Consider the following 24,299-nt stretch of genomic DNA (forward strand, 5'->3'; position numbering starts at 1 on the left):
GTAGATAGATAGATAGATAGATAGATAGATAGATAGATAGATAGATAGATAGATAGATAGATAGATAGATAGATAGATAGATAGATAGATAGATAGATAGATAGGAAGATAGATGAATAGTTAGATAGGTAGATAGAAAGATAGATAGGTAGATAGATAGATAGAAAGATAGGTAGGTAGATAGATAGATAGATAGATATAGAGAGAGAGAAAGAGAGAGAGAGAAAGAGAGAGAGAGGGAGAGATATTTTCGAACTTATTCAAGAATTATATTGGCAACGACTACATAAACAGCCATTCTTATATTGCCCACTAAAATAAAGAAGTAAATTTAAACTCTCTCTGTCCCAATCAAACTTAATCAACCTTTTACAATATTTGCTTACACACAGCGTTTGCTACTTTACTATTATATACTTTAATACATTATAATTATGTATCAAAGAAAGATCTATTAGTCATATACCCTGTAGCACAGTGTAGCTCTATGCAGTCAGCATGTATTTGTAATTCCCATTCAAAATACAGAAAAATTTATGTTATCATTGTGAATCCCGATATTTATTTTACCTCTCTATATATAGACTAGTATTTTGGTATCACACTTATAAGCGAGCCGTGCACCACAGGATAAGTATCGTCTTATTGACATTAAAGACAGTATTCTTGAATAGACCGTAACAGTATACATGTAAATATATTTGTCATTACAGGACTTGTAGCAAAAACATTCAAGAAAAATACAACTCTTTTTAACATAGATAATAAGGCTTGTCTTCCAGTCCGAAGATTAGTGAGGAATACAGTAGATAATGAGCCTCTAGTTAATATATATTAGTGATTTAAAGAAGTAACATTTTTTAGTTGTATAATGGTAGTGCTACACTCAGGATAAGAACTCGATAGTTCTCTTTGATAGTTGCGTACTAGAGTGTTGTGTAGGCAAGGCAATGACATGGACTATTTACTTGCAGATATGCAATACACATTTAGACGCACGAAAATGTGTCGAATTGAAAAAAAAAAAGGGTGGCATGGACCTGAATCAAGGATAAAAAATCCATACCAAATAATAGATCTGAACGTGAATCCATGTCTGACAACCCACTGGATTTAGATAGTGACCTCAATTCTTGACAGCTAATTTGCTGGATGGTAAAAAACAACATTTAAATGCGACATACCATAGACTAATCAATTACTATTTCACAATTCATTTCAAAAACATTCTCTACATGTAGTAATAACTAGACATGTCTGCGGAACGGAACAGTAAGGACTTCTGTATTCTATGTGGTAGCAGTCCCTTCTGTGACCTATTTTGCCACATCCAGCGCAGACATAACCGTAGTCCACATGCGGTCGGTTTAATTTGTATTCATACATATTTATGGCATCATGATTGGGCATCAAGAATTCCGAATTTCATTTTTGTTATTGTTTCTTAACTTACGTTAATTTTTTATAATTATTATTTAATTTGATAGTTCATGGAATTCCTAAGTTAATTTTTGTTAATGTTAGTTAACTTATGCTAATATTTGTTAATTAATATTTAATTTGATAGTTCGACTATTATTAATTTCTTACTAGGGGAACCACAATGACAGATTCCTTAACGATGGCACAAGCTAATGCTTTAATTTTCAGTTTCACAATTCTGTGTGCTATTAACGTCAAAGGTAAGGAATAATATAATAAATTGATATTTTAAAATGATAGTGTCACATGCTATTATAATTTCATCAAAGGGATTTAACCTAATTAATATCACAAATAGCAATGTACATACATAGTTACTCTTGCATTTTAAAATTTCTGATGGTGAGATCAAAAAAGAGGCTAGTCGTCTACAGAGCAAAAAAAAAATGGGTTCTAAATTGAGTAATCCTATGAGGAATGTATTTGTTTTGGAAGATCATAGAATAGTGTTGATGTGTTTTAAGATGAGCTAGTTATTATGTACATATAACTGTGCAAGACTTGTAAAGATATATTTAAGGAAGTCATGTATGTTTGTCCAAAACTGTATTCAGTGACACCTGACTACTACGAACTACTGGATTAATTCATTAGTGGGCCACCACGTGAATTTATCTCTCTAAAAATAAGCAAAGTGTTCCGCTAATAACTCAGAATGTGAGAAGTGTTCCTTTCCCGAAAAAGGTTTGGGAACCACTGATGTATGGTGTCGCTTTTGAGTGCCAGTAACAGAATTTTTTTTTTTTGTTTAAACATGATTGTGGTTCTTTGGTTAGATTGGCGTGAACAGCAGACGTATAAGTTATTGAATCCTAACAATAGACCCCATTCACCAATCGTAAACAAACAAAATTTAGTCCATTGATAGATATTAACTCTTTATATCTGTAATTATTTTCCATTTTCTGACAGTATCATTTATTTTTCACATTTGTACATTTTACCCTATTAGGATTTAACTTCAATAACATTTTTGTTGGTAATCAGAAAACGTTACTTTTGGTATAGAATTATAGGAGAATGAAAGCTCTTTCTATATAACACAAGTTTATAAAACAAAAAATTAATTTAATGAGGTCAAATCAATGATGGTATCGTTAATTAGGAGAGAAAGAGTTAAATGTCACACCAATAAGTGTACAACATAAAATGTGTGACCGTAAAAAATGTATTAGATTTTTTTTTTAAATAACATTTCATTATCGTTAAAAAAATGTAGGGAACTATGAAATGACATAGCGTTAAAGAAATACGAGTCTTTGTAGTAATGAAAGACCAATTAATTACGATGTTAAGTTCGAGAAAAACTGTTACTCTTACTAAAGATGTAGATAATTTTATAAGCTTAAGCAAGCGAACCTCGACAACGCCTCTCGGACATTTGCAAACAAACAAAATAAAAAAGAAACGAGAAAGACTGACGTGTATTCATTGCCTGTTCTTTGCACTCGTAGTTTTTTTAATTTTTTAAATATTATAATTATCATACAGCTCTTCTATTTAGACGAGCTAAAAGTTATCTGCTCTTTCTTTACACTTTGATTTGTAAGATCCCACTAACGTTCTTTATTCAATACAATTCGGTAAGAGAGAAAAAGAGATCGATAGGAATCAATGGTGACTATAGAATAGAAGCTTATAAACAAAAACGTGAGAAAATGAAACTAGGAAGATTGGAGAGATTTCCTAGTAACACGAAATAAACAATAACAAGAACGCGCTGATACCTACTAAATCAGTGTTGGGCAAAGTACGGCCCGGGGGCCAAATCCGAACCGCAGAGAAGTTTTATCCGTTCCATATGTTTCGCAAGAATAATTTAAACAAGAATTGACAATGATAAAAAAATCTTGTTTAAGATAACAGTTGAAACATTGAAGTAATGGTGTATCAGGTAGATATGTATCTTTTCTGACGAATCCATGATCTCATCTTATAAAGTTACATATACGTTACTTGGTCGCTCCTAAGCACTATAATATATCCAAAGACTTCACTTCTAAATGACAGTGTTTATGTATTCCAAAACAAAAAAGACGAAAATCCATAAAGAGAATTATTAGGTCAGTTAAATCTTTTTAAAAATTTCATAGTACTCAGAAGCCACTACATATGCAAGTTATATTGTGGTATATTGCTAAAATAAAACGGGTCCTAAAAACAGTGAACATTAATACTGACCATCGGGAAGACACATCCAGTGATCGAATTATTTTCTTTTCGCCGTCTACGTCTGTCCTCGGCAGTTGATGCTTTTATTTTTTTTTGGCCTCAAATGCGTAACCCGTGGCACTTTTTGGGTTTTCATAGCAACGTCGACCTTAGCCAGGTGCTCTCTTCTATTTGAGTTAATGCAAGTTGGTGTCTATGCTGGTTTTTAACATACTGATACGATCTCTCTTCCTAATCATCAGGCCTTCCGTAAACACTGCTAAAACTCAACACAACACATCAAGAACTTGACAACAAGAGCTTCACAATATCGGGTACTTTAATAATGAGTGAATAAGTAGATAACAGCCAATACTAGACAATTGGCATCAAACACATCAACAACTAAAATGTCACTCTGTACATCACCGTACAAAACTCTACTGTCTCTCTTTCTGGACTTGTACATCAACACATGAGGACTCGACCAGGACCGACTTCATAGCCGACTAACAGTCCCGGTCTCGACGCTCTCCGGTCTTGAACTGCCGCTTTCCTACACACTGTCACTCGTACACGCAGGCTTTCGATCACATGACCATAACATTGGTCATATTTGCGTGTAATCGTGTAATCGTAGTACTGTCCCTTGTCCATGGCCCCGCTGACCTGAGTGATTCACGTGTGTGTCAGCTGAGCCTATAGTTAACCCTTTTTCGACGCCAATAGGGTTATAACACTGCCCCCTTCTCAGATTTGTCCGTCCCGGACAAAATCTATCACACGACATGGGCAGTGGAGGTGAATCGATGCAGGAGGAGGTTTATCGGTGGGGGCGACAATAGGCTTATATTGCCATCTCGATGGAGCCATCTGTGCTGTAGTCTGCGTATGTCTCTTTCTCCTTCTGCTCCAGTTGACCTTCACCTGGTTGCACAGACGTCGTGGTTGCATCGCCATGCACTTTGGATTCAGCAACCATCGCCTTCTTTGGTCGCTCACTACTGAAGGCAGCCAGCCAGCACATGGGGAGGGATAAGATGTCAGGACTGGGGTCACCAAGATCGTTGGCCTATCAGGTTGTTTCATAGGGCTTTCAAGAGATGGGATTTGGGAATGGGTATCAGGTCCACAGGAGAGGAAATAGTGGCACACATCATCTTCAGGCTTGTCCGGAGGGCAAACTAGTGGAGCAAGTTGGCAGCACTCCACTTGCGAAGGACCCTCATCTTCAGCATCAGGCTCCAGTTCACTTACTTGACCATCATCAGGGCTTCTCACTATGGTCTCGTCAGCAGGACAAACGTCTGTTGGGTGCAGACCTTGCCGATGGGTTCCTTGGAGTTGGCGTTCTCCCTGCGGAGCTCGACACATAACGTTCTTGCCAAACATCTGGGTGCAGCCATCAAGATTTGAGTTCTTCTCATCAGCACTGGCAGATTGACAGATGTCTTTAATGTCCTCAGCTACGAGCTTGGGGAGAGACACAACGTTGTCTTGTTCTGTCTGGCTGATGGAGGCACTCATTTCTGCAGCAAAACCGTTGGTTGATCTATTGGTCTCGGTCTCTTCTCTGGTTTCTTCATCTGTCTCTTTCTGCAAGTCACCCTTAATCACATTCTGAAAGCCAGCCAACATCTGTTTTTGAAATGTAATCAAGAGCTCTACCACATCAGGTTCGAGTTCAAAGAGGAACGTGTTTGGATCTTCCTCTTCATCCACCAGGGCTTGCCGGAGACGTTCTTTAAGAGTTTCGTTGCTCCTTTTGTAGTACTTCAGTCCTCGCCATTTCAGCTCTTGTTTCAGTTCTTTCAAATTCAGTTCATCTAGCAGTTTTACAGAAGCCATAGAAAATCCCACTTCAAGACACCAGTGTTACGTTCTCTCCCTTAATCAGGTCTTCTGTAAACACTGCTAAACACAACACAACACATCAACACATCAAGAACTTGACAACAAGGCTCCACAATATCGGGTACTTTAATAATGAGTGAATAAGTAGGTAACAGCCAATACTAGACAATTGGCATCAAACACATCAACAACTAAAATGTCACTCTGTACATCACCGTACAAAACTCTACTGTCTCTCTTTCTGGACTTGCACATCAACACATGAGGACTCAACCAGGACCGACTTCATGGCCGACTAACAGTCCCGGTCTCGACGCTCTCCGGTCTTGAACTATCTGGCTTTCCTACACACTGTCACTCGTACACGCAGGCTTTCGATCACATGACCATAACATTGGTCATATTTGCGTGTAATCGTGTAATCGTAGTACTGTCCCTTGTCCATGGCCCCGCTGACCTGAGTGATTCACGTGTGTGTCAGCTGAGCCTATAGTTAACCCTTTTTCGACGCCAATAGGGTTATAACAATACTATACTATACTATAATATACTACTATACTACTATGCTTTTATATTTGTTTTGTAGTGAATTAATGTAAGAAAATGTTTCCACCTGTTGACAAATTTGTAGGTACACTAGGGCAAACTGTGATGTTTTATGAGAACATTGCTGAAGACACAAATGAATGCACTGAAACTCATCAACCAGGTTCAAACAGTATCGTACTGAGGGGTCAAGCGCACTTACCTACACAATCGAACTGGACCAGCTACATCGTCTTTGACCAGAAATCCGATACTTCAAACGATTTCAAACTGGTAATAAAAATATCTTAATAAGAAAAGATAAGATGAGATAATTTTTATTGATCCAATCTAATGGAAATTCAGTTTGACTACAGTTGACAAGCTCATCGTAACTACTGTACAATAACAATATTGATTAAAAATTCCAACAACATTCACACACGAAACACATACACATTCACAACCAGCGCTTTAAAAAATTTGATGTCTATGTACTTCTCGATGACGACAGCTGATTTTGTAACACTCGAAAGTGGGATAAAGCAGTTTTTAAATCTTTCAGTTTTAGTCCTAATGGAAAGGAGACGACCACTTCGTATAGATCTTATGTAACAGTGGTTTAATGGGATGCATGTTGTCTTTAAGAATCGTGAGTGATTTGGAAAGGCATCTTTCTTGGAAAAGCTCTTCAAGAGATGGTAGTTGTACTTGAGTGATATACTATGCTTTTTTAATTAGTCTATTTATTCTAAGTCTTTGTGCTAGTGAAGTATTACCATACCAGCAGGTGATGGAAAAGTTAATAAGACTGCTGATGGTTGCTGTGTAAAAAAGTTTGATTATTGTTTTGTCTATGTTGAATTTTCTTAGCTTTCTGAGATAGAAGAGTCGCTGGTAATCCTCAATTCTACCTGCTAATTGTTACATCGTGTCGAAGCTGAATTCGAAATTTGTCTTTACCCTGAAAGACAGCACGGCGAATAGGGATGAGGACTTATGGCCTCCTTCAGTCGCAAAGCGATTATTGATCATCTCACGGGAATGACTTGGATGCCTATGCATTATCTGTGGTCGGAACGATGTCGCCCCCACACCAGGCAGCAGAGGTTTGAATTCAGGGTTTTCCTTCTAGATGGGTAGCCAGCCGGCCCGAGCTTAGTTGTTTAGGCGAGAGTTACTGTCTTTCCCCACTTCTTCTGCTAGTAAAAACAGTTTCGACTGACTCAAGATCTGAGTCAAAGGTAAAGGCCAGAGGTTGGACTGGTTGTCAGAGGCTATTTGAGACGCATGAAAGCATTTTATAGGTAGTGGCGTGCTTATACCCATTACCACTTCCGGCAATGACAACCTTGCGGAACCGGAAGGAGAAATGGAATATCTCTCTCCATAAACGGAGACGGTAAAAGAGAACACTGCCAATCTCCAGGGTCTGGTTGTAAGAGACTGTCTTCATAATGGGAAGTAAGCGATGAGCCTAGACACTCGAGTCAAAAAGGTGTCTACCAAGAGTCTCAACGTCTCAAGTTAAGATCAATACCTTCTATTATCTGCAAAAGCCACTTCCCCTTCCCTTTCTGCCTTAAATATCAGTAAGACAATAATTTTTAAACAAAGGACAAAATAGGATTTTTATTCAGAGATTAATAAAGTTTAGCCAAAGGTTTCTTGAGATAATAGAAAAAAAGGTCACTAGCTAACTGATATCTACGAGTTCCATGGCCACATATTTATGGAAATTCAGTCGATATTTGAACTTTTTATTGAATCAAGTGACACTAAGAATTAACAAAGCCAAAAATCGATTGTAGATATGAATAAAGAAAAGTTTGGAAGGCCTATACAGTGTGTCTAAGCTAAGCGTATCGCTATTAAGTGGATATTTAAATGTATGAATCTTATACATTACAAACGAGCTTTCGTAAAAGAAGATAATTATGTTCTGTTGTCACAGAGAAATAAATAAAATGCTGTAGACATTAATAATAACACATAATAAACAGAGACTTTGTTTTAATATAAGTAGACATTGATGACTATCATTTTATTACGTCACATCCTTTCAAGTACTTTCTCACAAAACATTCACAACAAACAATAATGTAATATAACCATATTAGTGATATAAACAAATTACGTCCTATGAATCTGTTGCTAAGCAAACACAAAATGTAACTATTTCCGGTACATCTGTATATGTGACAATGCCGTGCCGATTCTTAATGTAACCGATTTGTATAACCTTTGTATAACCTTAATTAAGATAGTAGGCTTTTGCATAAGTTTGATGTCTTAAAATAAATTTAATTTTTAGTTCGTTTTTCTGTCTTTTGATTCTTTGGTGTTTTATTCTGTCGCTATTACTACTATAAGCAAAATCAATATATCATAGATTTTTTTAATTATAAAAATTCAACTGAGTTTTATCTTTATAATTTTAAAATAACTGTTTAAAACAAAAGAATATAACATAAAATAGGAAGTTTCTAAGAATTGTTTGAATTTAATACGTTTTCTAACCATCAAAGCTTCTATTTTTTCTAGCTGTGTCTTGTGGATACAAGATCTCAATGTGCAAGCAATTCAGTCTCCGACATTTGCTACTGTCAACCAACTCAAGCAGCAGACACGTATCAATTTGTTGTTAATATCAGCCCCGTGACAACTGAAATGAGTGGGCTTGTCAGGGCTTATCTAATGATGAAAAACTCGACCTCGGTCTTTACCAAAACTTCCTTGTCTTCTTGGCGAGGTAATTATAATAACTATTTATGAAATATTAATTAGATGACTATAGCATAACACCCATCTTTGTCCAGGGATTGAGATGGCATGCTTCAACTCATAAACTCAGAAATCTACTGAGCTTTTCGACTCCGTACCCTAACTCCATGTCCAGGTCCTGGTCAAGACGGGTTTCAAACTCTGGCCCCCTTGATAGATAGCCAAGCGAATTAAGCCTCTCGGCCACACATATGCATATCGAAGGTGTGTGTAACAGAGGCAAAACAGCACATTTTCTAAATGATCTTTTTCTATATTTCCAACAGAAAGTCATACTGTCCAAACAAGTTTGACCATCAATGACGAGCCAGTAGGGGAACATTGTATGAAAACAATACACGGCAAAAATCTCAAAATTGAGGCAAGGTGTACAGGCATGAGGGGCCCTTGCTGGTTGGAGCTGACAATGGATCACGTATAGTTGGCAACGGACATATCTTCTTTGAAGACAGTGTTGAATCTGACTCTAATATCACTGTGGTACTCAGGCGTTCACGGTGCAACAAAAATAATTTTCAAGAAATGTATACATGTCAAATAAGTAAGCCATTTAACATCACTTAATTAAACAAGAATTGAATTTAAAATATTAACTAACATTAAAGATATTGGACTAATTTACTTTAACTCAAATGTAATTATATATGAACACATAATTGCTTATGTGTAAGCTATTTTAAATGTGACTTGTCAAGAGAAAAAAAACTAATTTGGAAAAATGTCAATATAAAATTATTCAAGAGAAGTAAAAGTCCTTAAATTTGGAAAGTGACATTTTTTTTACATTATTTAGTTCAAAACTTTAAAAAAAATGGTTCACAATGGTTCCTAGTTCAATCCTTGCCGCTAACCTCTTTTGTCGACCTGACGAAAGTTTGGTCTAGGACGAAATGATCTAATTCGGGATGTCCTAAACGTAACTAAATAAAAAAAAAAAACGAGACACAAATATTTATTCAGTCAAACAAAAAACTTTGAAGGTGTTTTGATTATTTGAAAAAAATGTAGCATTAATGTTTATCATGTAAACATTACAAAATGTGTACAAAGCTTATATCAACTCTGTCTGCATGTCTTTCTGGTAAAGAAAAATCTTGTACACGTTATTTCTCCCACAACCAATATCGGATCAAGTTAAAATTTCGCGCAATTATTTCTAATACCGGACAACACAAAATACAATAAAAAATCAAATTGTTAATTAGTTATTGGTAATTAATTATTATATTAATTATTTTGTTTGACATCGAACAGGGAAAGAAATTGTTCTGACTAATATGGTGGTATATGTTGAATTATAAGTTGAATTAGTCCCTGTTAAACAATGTAGAAAGAAATAGGTGGCTTCTTTAAAGTTTTAAACTAACAATAGATAACTATAAACCTTCAATTTCCATAAACACTTCCTGTCATAATGGTCAGTGTGATGGCTTAATGGGGCTTAACTTTTTAAAATAAATGCATTTGAAAAGCGCTCACAATAATCTTTACACTGATATTTCCTTCTTTCTCCGCCAACGCCTTTCCCAACTGACACTATTTATGTGTATTTTTCTGTTGGGTTGTCTTTGTATGAGAAAAGAGTCCTTGCAATCACAACAAATTTCCGTAAGGATCAATAAAGCAGTCTTAGTCTTAGTCTTAACTGGTCCTGATAAGTGCTAGGATCATAGCGTATCGAGCAAAGTTAAAAGCATGAAATAGCGTTTGACAAAAACGACTGGTACAAACATTTCCAATTGCAGTTTTATTGTTGTTAGTCTAGATCTATTATAAATTTAATTACATGACTGATCCAAACTAATTAATAAAACTACGCTTAATATAAGCTTTATTTAAAAATTATATATATATTTTAACTTTTGTTGTTAATATTTTTTTGTTTTAATATCTTTCAAATGTAAACTATAAAATAGCATTGTTTACATGGGAATCTTGTGCTTTCGATCAAAAGCATTCATATCCTAGATTCTTATTTGACTAAACCTTCAGAGAATCTAAAAGTTGCTTGGATGGCTAAGCGGGAGGGGGAAACAACTGTGTCGGCGACATCGTTCCAACCATAACTAATGCCCAGGCATTCATCTCATTTCTAAAAGATGATCCATAGTCGCTTCAGGACTTAAGGAAGCCATACACAACTAAACCTCTTACTATTAAAAAAAAATGAATGAAAGTAAAGAAACAAATAAGAAGTTGTTTTTTTCCTTACAGCCACTGTGACGTCACTCGAGGTTTTGGAAGCATCCAATGACACTGTAATAATTATAGGAGTTGTGGTGGGAGTTCTAGTTGTGGCGATTGTCGTCATGTAAGAATATTTTGTTTTTTGTTTTTACACTCCCTCCCAATACCTCGTAGACATTTCATGGGTTCAAAATGTATATCTTATCTTATCTTATATAATACAGACGTTACTTCAAAAAAGAAGATGATTACGTCCTATGCGTCATGCATGTAGTCATGCATATTAACCAATGACCTACATTCTGCCAAGTCACTGGTTTTCCTGGCTGGCTCAGGCAACCCATTCCATGCTCTAATAGCACTAGGGAAGAAGGAGCATTTGTACACATTTGTCCTAGCATATGGAACGAGGAATGTGTAAAATGAAATTGTCCAGCCTTGTAAACTAGAATATTTACTGTCGACGTCATCACTGTCTCTTCGTCTTTCGTCCGTTAATCCTTTCTAATCTATTTCCGTTCTCACTTTTTAAATGTACTGTCGCGTCACTAAGGTAAAACCCAGTTAAACCCAACTTCTACGCGTCTTGCTATTGAGTCCTTACACCTTCATTTCATGTGTATTGGTTAATTAAGCGTTATATTTATTTATACAGTGGGAGTATGAAAGCTGAACATATCTGTTTTATATTGCTATTTATGAAACGTATACAATTATTTATAGATCAATATCTGTGTAATACAATTTTGGTATTTATGTTACAGCGCAGTTGTCGTTTATAGATGGAAATGTGCACATGTAAGATATTTGTTGAATTCTAGTCTAACTTTTCACCCTTTCTAATTAAGGAGTTAGTAAAATAAATTAGATTAAAATGATATAGATGATATTAATTTTCTCGTATATTTGAATACATTTAGCTCCGGTGATATTTTAAAATTCTTGAAACAATTACAATTACAAATGTTAAACTTTTATATTCAGAGAGAGACACCCAATCGTGTAATCGACCTTGAGTCGTCATTGGAAAATGAAGTAAGTTATCAATTTAAAAACTTCATAGTAAGATTATACAAATATTTATATATATATGTAATTCTCTTCATGGCTCAACCATTCCTGACACCACCAAGAAGTCATGGAAAGATCACTCTTTTATTTCTGCAAGTCGCACTAGAGTTACCCCTTGTAACTTAAGCGGCGAAAAAAAAAAGAGGGGGGGGGGAGAACAAGTAGGCCTAGTATTCACACGCCACTAAATAGATGGGCCGTACCTAACCATTGTGGGTCCCTATGCGAAACGGATTTCACGTGGCCCAGTTTGGGTAGGGATACGGATAATAAGTGAAAATTAAGAGTTTGTATTAGAAAATAAAATTCATCTTTTGCATTGTATTCATTCTTTACTACGTACAGAACTATTTTACAAGCCTTGCGTGTAGCGAAGTGTTACAGTATATCATAAAAATTATGTTTCCTATATAGATCATGCTCAGTAGCAAGTCGGACTAGAGTTACCCCACATAACTATCGAGGCGACAGAGAGCACGGCTCAGAAAAAAAAAAGAGGGAGGGGGAAGGAGCACAAGTAATCTATCTCTTTATACATTCTATACACATGACTACATTTATGTTTGTATTTTTTTTTACACATGTGAATATCTGGTGTCATTAAAATGGTTGCATTTTTTCTGTAGCTTTGTTCTGATGGCTGTAAGCTTTGTTTGCGAGCATTGGGATAACTATGGCGACGGCTGTCCGTTGTTCTTACTCACAGATACAGTCTGCTGGACAATACGCTGTCTACATAAATACTTCCGGCATTTAATGGTGGCGAGGCTGAAACTGTGTCGATGTCTCAAATACTTCCCGCTACCATCACTATTCACTTCCGAGAACCTCCGCATGACCCTCCTCGAGTTTACAATCCGGGTCAACGTCTCTCCATATCCCTGCTATTTAGCGGTTGTATTCACCGCAAGATATTGGAGTGTAAAACTATCGCAGCTACTACCTCACAAATTGTCCTTATTCCCATGATATCCGTAACTCCATTAGATTCAAATTTGTAATTATTCTTTATGCGCAGACAATTCCCTGTTAGATTAGTCTTTACCATGGCAATTAAAAAAGCACAAGGTCAATATCTTCCAAAACTTGTTTTCGGTCAGGTATGTTGCTTTCTCCAGAGTTCCTTCTTTTCATTCACTTACAGTCGTTTTCCCACCCCACCACATTTGGACCACTGTGTCTTTCAGGAAGTGTTTACTTGTCACTAAATAACGGCGTATGCTACGCGTGGGTCGACTAGTTTAATTTTAAATTCCTTTAGCTATATACTTTAAGACCTAACTACCTTTTTATGAAGGATTATAATTTATGAGTCATATGAAGGTATTATACGTTTAAATATAGTTTTACAGATTTCAGTTATATAGCTTTAGTCATTTAGATAAAGAATTGCATATACATTTTTATTGACAGAGAAATATAGGTGTAAAAGTTATCCATGGCGGCCCAGACACATTGAAAAGAGAAGTGAGTGTCTAGTAATGAATAGAATCATATCATATTGTCTTTAAAACGTATAGCCATTTTCATTTTAAATATAAGACATACATATATATTTTTTTTTTTGAAGTGACGTTATGAATGTGTAAAATGCTGTAAGGACATCATCGTATTATCATATAGTCATTGAAATATAAAGTGATATAATTTTTTAAAAAAACCTTAACTATTCATTAATATATAAAATTTTATATACAGAAACAGAACTTAAATCCAAATAGAAGCTTACCCGATTTGGAGGAGGATCTTGTCAGACCGGACAATAGAGTGAGATGTCTATTTTTGTTACTATCATGTGATCATTTCTTGGTGTCATTTGATCTTATAGTCATCTAAGCATATAATCATAATTTCATTTAGTCATTTAAATATAGTCATATATTCATCTGGATGTAAAGTAATATAGTCATTGGAATTCATCCGCTCATCTATCATATAAAGTAGAATGTAAGGTGTATCTACATTAAAAAATGAATAAATCATGTTCCTTACCACGTGACAATCACTAAGTCTCCTATTTCCTGAAGCCGATAAACAACGAAAATGTAATCTGTTATTATGTTTCGGGTATACATAGCAATTAAGCCATTTTTGCGATCAAATTCGCAACGGTTCAATTTACCAAAAAAATGATTTTTAAATTTTCAATGATTCCTGGCTGATTCAGGCAACATATTCCAAGCTCTAATAGCACTAGGGAAGAAGGAGCATTTGTACAAGTTTGTCCTAGCACATGGAACAATGAATATGTCTTATGTTAAGAACAGAAAGGTCTTAATGTTCTTAATGCTGTTTGTCTGAGATCTGTGGGGACTGAGTTCAAAACTTTGTATCCGTACAGAGAAATAGACTTCGGAGACTTCTGATAGTAAAGAAACGCAAGACAAATATTCCAATCAACTTGGTAAACAAACGCCTGCAAGATCATGTATTTTTGTAAAGGGTAGCGTTATAAAGCCGGCAAAATTCATGTATTCTAAGGTGCGGGGTAGGGGAGAAGAAGCTGGGTGGAGAGTAAGGCGATACAGACTTCACAGGCCAGAAGTGAGTCTGTTTAGTAGGTCGTTTTCAATCGGGTCATTCCAATCAAAGGTAACATATAAACTGTTCCTAAGGAAACTGCGGGTAGTCTGATTTAAAATGAGGCGGCATAAAAGTTCATGGTTTGTTTTGAATGGTCTAAAGCTAAACTTTGCTTTTAGATTGACGACATGACTAGGCTACTAAACCTTGATGAAGGAAGTACACAAGACCATTGTTCAGCTGACACTGAACTGCAGACTCTCATAGAAACATCTACACATTCTGAATTTCAGGTAAAACTCATGACAACAAATAATAATTTTGTTTAATGGTTCCTCAAGAACTATAAGCCGCTATTGGACCGTCACGCTCGTCCGCATCTCATAAAAAAAAGTAGAAAAGGTTTAAAAATCTGATATCATGATATTTTAAAGATATTATTTCTCAAATTATAGCTGTGAAAAATATATGTAATACTTATTAAAAAGTTTTGCTGTTCCACCAGCTCCTAAATATTTCCCGCATATGCGTATTCTTTTGTTAAAAAAAAGAGACTATTTTGTATACAAATTCTTGTACACAATTTTAAAACGAGTTTTAACTGGAAGTGTTGAATACTATAGGTGAAAGGTTCCCAAACAATACAATAAATGGAATACTTCGCACATTTGGAGTATTTAGCGAACATTTTGCTTATTTTTTTAGGGAGATTAATTCACGTGGTGGCCTACGAGTTCATTATTCCAGGAGTTCATGAAACACATATTCAGGCCTCGCGGAACACAGTTTGGGAAACACTGCAGCGTAAGCTATTGTTTCCTAGACTTTGTTCTTCGGAACCCTAGAAAAAAGTTTGGGAAACACTGCAGCGCTAGTCGATGTTTCCTAGACTTTGTTCTTCGGAACCCTAGGGAAAAGTTTGGGAAAAACTGTTATAGGTGTTTCTAAATTTAGAAATAATCGAGGCATTAAAACAAGGGGAAACACTTTGTTCACAGAACAGGAACGAAATAGTGGACCTTTACCAATGTCTTTTGTCATTAGGTTAATCATCAGTAATTGGATCATTTAATCACAACCGATATGTCTTTATATGAGAAAAGAGTCCTTGTAATCACAACAAATTTCCGTAAGGATCAATAAAGCAGTCTTAGTCTTAGTCTTTGTATTTAAATTCCCTTCACGCATTTAGTGCCTGCCTTTTATTTGACCCCAAATGTGTGTGTGCCGTGGCTTTCAAGAGGCTCTCCAACTGTCTCCTTCAGAGTCCATCTGCAGCCAGCTACCTTCCTCTGTGCCAGTGAGGGCAAAGCAGCGCTTGACGTGATCTTTAAACAGATTAAGGGGAAAGAACCTCTGTTACGCCGTCCTTCTTAATCTCGCCCAAAAGAATCGCATGCGGTTGTCCCCAGTGCGGGTTAAGTGTCCAACCCAGCGCAGTTGTTGAATGGTTATTATGGAGTGTGTGTGTGTGTGTGTCTGTGTGTGTCTGTGCGTTGCTATGGTGACGGTGGGAAGAGTTTAGCAATTGCTTGTGAATGATGCATCATAGGTGGCATTGTCGTCATTCGGTCTTAGTTAGGACAGACGACACCAGAACGTGAGACTAAAAGGATGTGATATTTTAGTGAGTCTTTTTTTTTTTTTGTTAAAAAAAAATTAATACATAAGTCTTCTACTGCTTATAGCATGCTTAGAGCGCTATGGTCCAATCTAGTTTGTGGTCCAGTGGGTGGGAAGGGGGTATCTGGGAGAAAGGTTTTCCATGCTGCCTTTAGGCTGCCTGGTCGTGCGGTTTGCGCGCTGGACTGTCGTTCGGATTTATCGACGGTCGAGGGTTCAAACCCTGCCCGCTCCCATCCCCCGTCGTCCTGCGGGAGGTTTGGACTAGGAAGTAAACTATCTTCAACTCTGAAGGAACATCCGAAACATGAAAAAAAAAACAAACAAGACAACTCTGCTTGAGTCGGGTGTCGAACCTCGAGTCCCCTTCATAGGTAGCCAAGCCAAGCCAAGTTCAAGCGTACTTGGCCTCGCGACCACACATTTTATTTTTATTCCAGTTTCTTTATCAAATTAGTTGATACGCCTGCGGGGTAAGTAAGGCGAGATTAGAGCTATATGGTAACTTACTTTCACAATCTTTTTTTTAAATAAATCCTCTATTCAGCTTGCAAATTCATAGGCAAAACCTGTGTGGAAAAACCTGTAACCGGTTCTCGAAAACGACTCAAACGTGTAAGGAAACATTAATTTGACAAGAGGACTAGACCTTTTTCATCTTAAACCGTCTACGTCTTCGGGTATTCCCACAAGTGGGCCCTCTTCATTCAAGAGTTTAATAAATAAACTGACGTCCAGAAAAATTTTTGCGCACCGGCTTCTAAGTCTAGATCAATAGGCCTATCATTAGAATTTTATATACTTTGACTCTTAGTAGATTTATGTATAGGTTTAGCCAGATTTTTTTTTTCGTGAGGAGAGGTAATAGAGGCCGGGTTAAAAATGTTCCATTTTGGTTTAAATCTATTATTTAATAAAGGCAGAATCGTCTTTAAAAAAAAATATTTCTTTGATATATATTTTGCTAGCTCTTAAAACAAAGAATTTTTTTTCCTACTACTCTGTTAACTTGTTAACATTTTCTTTTAGATTGATGCAAAGACTTCGTTAGAGACTTCTGATAGTGAAGAAACACAAGACACATTTACCAATCAACTTGGAAAACTAACACCGGCAAGATCATGTATAGAATTGACATACAAGGTAAATGTTACAGCAACCCATTACATTTGTACTAATATTTAACACTAACTGTTTAATGTATCTCTTTACCTTCACCTATCCCTAATGAGCCGGTGGTGCGCAAAACACGATCTGTCGACCATCTTTCTCTATTCCTCACTTTTATGCTTTGAATAGAATCTCGTTCAATGACAGGCCCCAGCATTCTTTATTGTTGTCTTCGAATCGCTTTCACTGTCTTCTTCTTCTTTTTTTTTTCTGGTGATGTTCCCTGAAGGAAGGTCTTTGCGAGCTATGAGAACCTTGTGATATGGTCATACAAGTTTAGTTTGCGTTTTTTTTACAGTGGTCAGCAGGTCATCCATGGGGCCAATAGCTGTTGTCATTTGTACAATATGAAGTAGAAAGTAGTTAAACTTCAGTTTAAAAGTTAACTAAATAATTATCTACAGCTTGAACCGTTTTCAAAATGTAACATTTCCCAGAATTCTTTCTTTTTTTCTTCATGTAACTTACAATTTTCGTGTGCAATTTTTATATTCTGGTTTTATATTTATTTACTTTTTTCTTTTTTTGTAAGAAAAATTTCTGAAAGGATGAGTATATAGTATAAAAAATTAAAGACATTCCTTTAGTTTGTTGCCCTAGGCACCTTACTGATGCCTTGCTATATCACACCTTAAATATTTGGAGTTCTAATGGGTTCTTCAAGTTGTAAAAGTTATCTCGAAGAAGACTTTTTTCACGTGAATTCGGAGCCCTATTCTCAAGAGACATTCCCGTCCACATATATTTCAGGTTAAGTTGGCTTTCGCTTTGGTGGTAGAGTAGCCAGACATATGTCGTATAGTACGCCATTCTTACTGAGCTGAGGCCCATGTTTTGTCGTTGTCCATAGCTTTCTTGGTCACCATCTCTCCATATAGTGCGGTCTAGGGCTATGTCTTCCCAGTAGTCAGCATCAATATCCACTGCTTTGAGGTCCAGTTTGATTAAATCTTCATATCGGTCTAATAGAGGTTACCTTAATTGTTTTTTGGCCTACGATAGCAAACGTTAATTGACTTGTACTCTAGTATAGAATAATTTAGTTGACTGTTGCCTAATTAAAGCAAATCCTGATTCTCCTTTTCTCTTAACATTGCGAACAATAATAATGTGCTTTTTGTTTGATAACCCACGAATCATAATCTATTCGTCTGTTGTTTATATGATTACGTTTAATTCATTGATTTGTCAACTTGTTTTAGCATTAATCTTAATAAGATGTAGGTATTAGTTTATTCCAGTATAAACGAACAGTCGAATTATAATTATATATTGTTTATTTTCCCATGGATTCCGTCCCATTTTTCTTACTTATTAAAATATGACGATCTTAAGTTAAGCTCTTTCCAATACATTCCTTTGGCCAGCTAATTCTAGTATCTACTACGTTGAACTTGCCCAGCCCATAAAAGTGAGGAGCACTTGTCGTCCACCACCCCCCACTCCCACAACTCTCCTCCTTAACAAATAGGGTCTGGTCTTATTTACACTATCTGACTAGTCTTCTGTTTTTCAGTTTTCATTCCAAATATTTTATAGTCTCTTTGTTATGTTCGTGACCCGGACTGTTCTTTCTTAGTACATACTACAAAATGCTCACTTAATACTTTTGGCTGTATCCTGCACCTCTATTTTCTTTTGCAATTTCAATAAAAGTGCCACAATCTCAGCAATCCCTCTATGGCCAGTATATTCTAGTATATGTTACGTTTAATTGGAAGGCCTTCCCAAACACACTTGACCTCTGACCTGTGAATTATCACTTTTCTCTTTCCTCCGTTTTTTCCACTGCCCCCCTCCCCGCAACACTTGAATTTGAGTATCTGATACATTTAATTGCAAGGCCTGTTTTAGAACGCTGCCCATCCCAAACACATATCTATATTAAATACATCTTATATTGCTCACTGGACTGTCGTTCGGACTAATTGATGGTCAAACCCTGCTCGCTCCCATCCCCCGTCGTCCTGCGGGAGGTTTGGACTTGGAAGTAAATTATCTTCAACTATGAAGGAACATCCGAAACATGTTAAAACATTTTACAAACATATTCCTATTGTGTACTATAAGCAAGACCTTTGTTGTGTGAGACATTTAACATTGAAATATACGCTTTTGTTATGATTATCGGATATAAATTTGAATTTCACTGTTATAACAAATAAAATAATAATATGGACAATTAATTGATTATATTACAGGATCACCCAAAAGAAGTTATGGACAACTTTGATCGAGTAATGGCTGAGTATGAGACAAAGGCGGCCATGAATTCCAGTAAAGGTTTGTTTACCTATGTTAATAAAGTATTAAATAAGGGAGAGAGAGAGAGAGAGAGAGAGGGAGTGTGAAAAAAAGAGAGAAATAGAAAGTGAGAGAGAGTGAGAGAGAAAATAGAGAAAGAGAGGGAAAGAAAGAGAAATAGAAAGAGAGTAAGAGAGAGAGAGAGAGAGAGTGAGAGAAAGTAGAGAGAAAGAGAGACAGAGGGGAAGAAAGAAAGCAAACAATAACTTTATTTCTCCTTTAAATATTTGTACAAAGCTTATCTCTACTCACTCTTTCTGTCTACCTGTCTCTCTGGTAAAAGTTTGTAGGCTACACATTATTTCTCCCCCACGCAATATGGAATTAAGCTGAAATTTCTTTTAACCTGACAAACAAGAATCAATTTAAAAAAACAACAACAACCAATTAGTTAATTAACCTTTCTCGAACAGGAGAAAAAATATTGTACTTGACTGATAAAGTGGTATAAGTTGAATATACTTTGTGGGTCGTCACTTTAAAGTTTGTAGCTAACAATAGATAACTATAAAACCTTTTTTCATAAGACATAGTGGTTAATGTATAGGCTTTAGGAGGCAGAGGAGGATTGAGCCTTGCATTTAAAAAATTTCTAGATCAAAATTTAAATACTGGGAACATGACTAATATGACTGATTAACATTAACTAATTAATACAACTAGGTTTGTAAAAGCTTTGTTTTTTTTAAAGTATTTTTTTTTACATTTCTTTGTGCGGGGAAGAAGAGGAAACCGTGCCTCATATTCTAATTGACTGCCCCAGACTTGCTGATCTCCGTCTCGACAGGTCTGGGAAACCAAAAATTCTCGACCTGTATGGTGACATGTATGTACTACGCAAGACAGCAGGGTTTCCGTCCAGGGCTTTTGCAAGAGAGGATTTGAGCCTCTCAAGCCCTCACTCAAATGGAGTTTGATGACGATGTGTGAAATATAAATGAAGCCTTTAAGTAAAATAAATAAATAGTTAAAGTTTTCAACTTCACCTTTGGACCGTTGGGGCACCACACATGATCCGTTGACCATCTTTCTTCACTCCTCTCTATATTTTGTCTTTTTCAATAACTGTTCTGTCTGTTCTTTTATGTTGTCTCCCCATCGCTTTCTCTGTCTGCCTCTTCTTCGTTTTTTCCTGGTACTGTACCCTGAAGGAAGGTCTTTTCAAGCTTCGAGGACCTTGTAATATGGGCATATGGGCTTTGAAATGTTTCTTAAATAATTTGTTCATAAAGTATATACTTATATTTCATAATAAATTGTAAATATATTCTTTTACTTTACAGTATAAGCAAGGACAGAAGAAAAACAGCTACTAATTGAAATAGTGCTCATGAAAAAAAGTATATGGATTAGTATCGTATTGCATTAAACAAATTGTTTATCTTCTGTATTTTATTAAAAGATTAAGTTATGATTGTTACAAAAGATAAGCTTGTAACAGTACATTAGTAAGAGATTTTTTTCTTAAGTTATTTTTTTAGGAAAAAAAAGGGGGGAGGGGAGAGAATTTGAGTGACAACACTTTTTAAAAGTTCAATGATATGCAAATAGGTATAAAGAATGTTAGTACTTTGTTATTTCTTTTATTGTCAGCATTATCTCGAAATATAAATATCGACCGTAGCGTCAAGAAGTTTTTTTTCTGATTGAGTCCGTAAATATACAATATATCTGTTTGTAGTGTGTGTCAGTATATTTACACACTTTTTGATAGATCTGATTATACATTCGTGAGAATCAAAATCCATGTGAGCTGAAAAGCATCAGATGTGTCACTTTATATTAGAAACTTAACTAAAACTCGACACTGAAGAGTGTGTTACAATGTGCTTTCAAGGGTCCCCACTTGTTCGTAATTGGACCTCATTCACCAATCGTAAACAAACAACATTGAGCCACATGCTTCTCCATCTCTTCTATACATCTTACGACCTAATTCGAATCAACATCGGAAATCACGTGACCGTATTTGTCTTTTTTAAAAAACTCAATGGTTATCACGTGACCGTTCGTAATTTGGTGAATGAGGTCCAATGATATTAAGTGCTCTAATCCCTGATCTTCACGCTGAAGAAAATGCCTTATTATGTTTTGTTCAGTATAGCTAGCAAAGAGAGGAATAGCACTGAGGTCACGTGGGTGGTTGACATTGGTTGTGATGACGTCATGGCCTGTTTTTTTTGTTGTTTTGCTTTTGTTTTCCGATATGTGACTTTAATCATCTTCATGATGTAAAAACAAAATGGCCTTTGCTTCAAACTACGAAACAAATATGTTGTCGTTGTGGGGGTATTTATTATTATATATGTCTTTCTACTGTGTTTTTAGCATATTGTTTCATGCTTCAATTATAACTGCCAAGAACATTAATTTCTTTACAAATATTGGATATTTTCATATTTGGTCGTAGACTATAGGCCTAAATTACTAACTTACTAATTAATCAATTCTACAGTATTATGGGAAGTGTATGCATTGTCTAGTATTTCAAAAGCTTGCTATAATTTGTATTTTTACACTTTTTTTGAACGTGTAAATTCATATTTCATATCTCTATTTCTTGTGTCACAAAACAATTTTATTGATTAATAGGCAACATGGATTTTTAATATGCAATGCTTGACATTGTTTATTTTGTCTAGTTATTATTACGATTCCATGCAATCTTCTTTTCATTTTCTTATGTATTTTTTAAGGTTTCCTTATATCACCTCCACATTTCCCCATACCGTATTCTATGTGTTATGGCGGTGCTTTTCTCTATGAAGCACACTGTGGATCTTACAAGCGGAGATGTCAGCATAGCAGAGATTACATTGTTTAAAAATTGGTCCTGAAAATATGCATATTATTTTACAAACGTTATTAGTATTATAATGCCAAACTAACAAAGACAATGCATTTCATCTATATCAATGTAGATACATACGTAATAAAATACAAATATTTGTATGCTTTTTGTTTTACTTCACTGTTTTACATCTGCGTCATGCAAAGTGGCAATTATATATTAATATACTATATATGCCTTCAATTATTTTATTTTTTTGGTTTGGATGTGGGGGGTGGGGAGATAATCATTCATTGGATTTAAGTAGAAGGCCGGATTTGCCTCTAGACAACACTATAGCTTAGGGCCCGTAAGAAATATTTGGCAATGACTAATACTATCTGGCCTTCCAGAGCGTCCAGGAAGTGATCCCTATCTCAAATAGCTTGTATCATTTCAGAGTCTAACAACAGGACAGTTTGGGTTGTAAAACATCTAATGGGACATTTTAAAGAATTCAGTAAAACAAATATTGCTTTTTTTAAATATGTCAGTGGTTCTTGTTTAGACTAGTGTTTTTATAGTGCAAATCATAAAAAGGTGTGCGTTTATTAGTGTTAATTTTGATTCCTGGTAATGAGGTTGTTGCACTTGTATAAAAGAAAAAAGCCAAGCTCTTAAAAATTCGTGTCAGTCTCTCTGACAATATTAAGAGAGCTAATGTATTAACTCGTACATTAAAAACGTTTCTTCAAAGAAACAGAGTATTACTTAGTAGATCAGGGTTTCCCTTGTGGGTCCATTGACGATTAGCCAGGGGTCGCCAAAGACCATCGAAAATGTCTATTCTTCTATTGCTGTGTGTGTGAGCGAGGGGGGGGGCTCGCGCCAGAGTGGGGTATTGTAAAAAGGGGTCGACGAGCTTAAAAGGTTGAGAACCGCTGTAGTAGATCAAGTGTTTGCAAAAAAGGGATAGATCAGGATACTTAGGCCATCATACGATATCCGCTAGAGTAAATCTAATTTTACTGCAAATACTGATTATATCAGCAAAAAAGGGCAGCAAAGATTACGATTACTAAGAAAACTGTCCTCGTTTAATGTTAGCGAAAAGGCCTTGGCTATGTTTTTATCACGCTCACATCTGCAATATTTTAAGTTTCAATATCACTGCCTGGTATGGCAATCTGAGCATTAAAAATAGGAATAAACTTTATAGAATTCTAAATGCTGCTGGCAAAATCATTGGCAAAAAACAAACCCCATTTGGGCAGTTGTTTGAGACAAACATCTATAAAAAAGCTAACAAGATCCTCGAAATAAAGAATCACCCTTTGTGTCAGGATTTTGTGATTTTACCATCACAAAAGAGATACAAGACACCGATAGCAAAGACAAACAGACACAAACACTCTTTTGTTCCCCTGGCAATCAAATCATTAAATAAGAACAATCTGGTATAAACTTTGTCACATGTAAATTATGAGTGAGTCTGGTGTGAATGTACACTTTGGTTTCTTATAGTTATACTGTTTTTTGTTTGGTGTAATGCACAAATTGTAAGACAAATTTCCTTACGGATAATAAAGATTATTATTATTATGTTAGAAATGAACGAGTAGTCATTCTCTGGCGCTGCCAGGGTCGAGTTTCGCTAAAGAGAAACAAAATTCATCGTAGTCCCTTTAACAGTTTCCACTGAGGAATTGTCTGGTGATGTGGCAGGTCTGCAGCAGTACCGCCCTCTGACAGGCAACGAAGATAGAGTTTTTGCCTATAACCTGGGTTATTATGATTATTATTATTATTATTATTATTAATTAGTAAACATTCTTTACACTTCCCAATCTGGTTA

General features: G+C 35.8%; 1 protein-coding gene across 2 annotated transcripts; it reads left to right on the forward strand.

Moving 5' to 3' along the window:
- The first annotated feature begins 617 nt into the window (after positions 1-617).
- On the forward strand, positions 618-22,626 carry LOC106051705 (uncharacterized). 2 transcript variants are annotated; one of them, XM_056011108.1, is made up of 14 exons: positions 618-691; positions 1,594-1,682; positions 6,119-6,306; positions 8,557-8,764; positions 9,063-9,337; positions 11,011-11,107; positions 11,748-11,781; positions 11,968-12,018; positions 13,468-13,521; positions 13,753-13,821; positions 14,757-14,870; positions 17,230-17,343; positions 19,572-19,653; positions 20,958-22,626. In XM_056011108.1, exons 5-14 carry the CDS (start codon positions 9,319-9,321, stop codon positions 20,960-20,962), a joined length of 639 nt encoding a protein of 212 aa, XP_055867083.1. In that variant the 5' UTR covers positions 618-691; positions 1,594-1,682; positions 6,119-6,306; positions 8,557-8,764; positions 9,063-9,318; the 3' UTR covers positions 20,963-22,626. The 2 variants fall into 2 exon arrangements, with proteins under 2 accessions (XP_055867083.1, XP_055867081.1); XM_056011106.1 differs by lacking the exons at positions 11,011-11,107; positions 11,748-11,781; positions 11,968-12,018; ... (4 more) ...; positions 19,572-19,653; positions 20,958-22,626 and having other exon boundaries at positions 9,063-9,241.
- The last annotated feature ends 1,673 nt before the right edge of the window (positions 22,627-24,299 follow it).

The sequence above is a fragment of the Biomphalaria glabrata genome, chromosome 14 (genome assembly GCF_947242115.1).
Source record: "Biomphalaria glabrata chromosome 14, xgBioGlab47.1, whole genome shotgun sequence".
In the NCBI taxonomy this organism is placed as follows: Eukaryota; Metazoa; Mollusca; class Gastropoda; family Planorbidae; genus Biomphalaria; species Biomphalaria glabrata.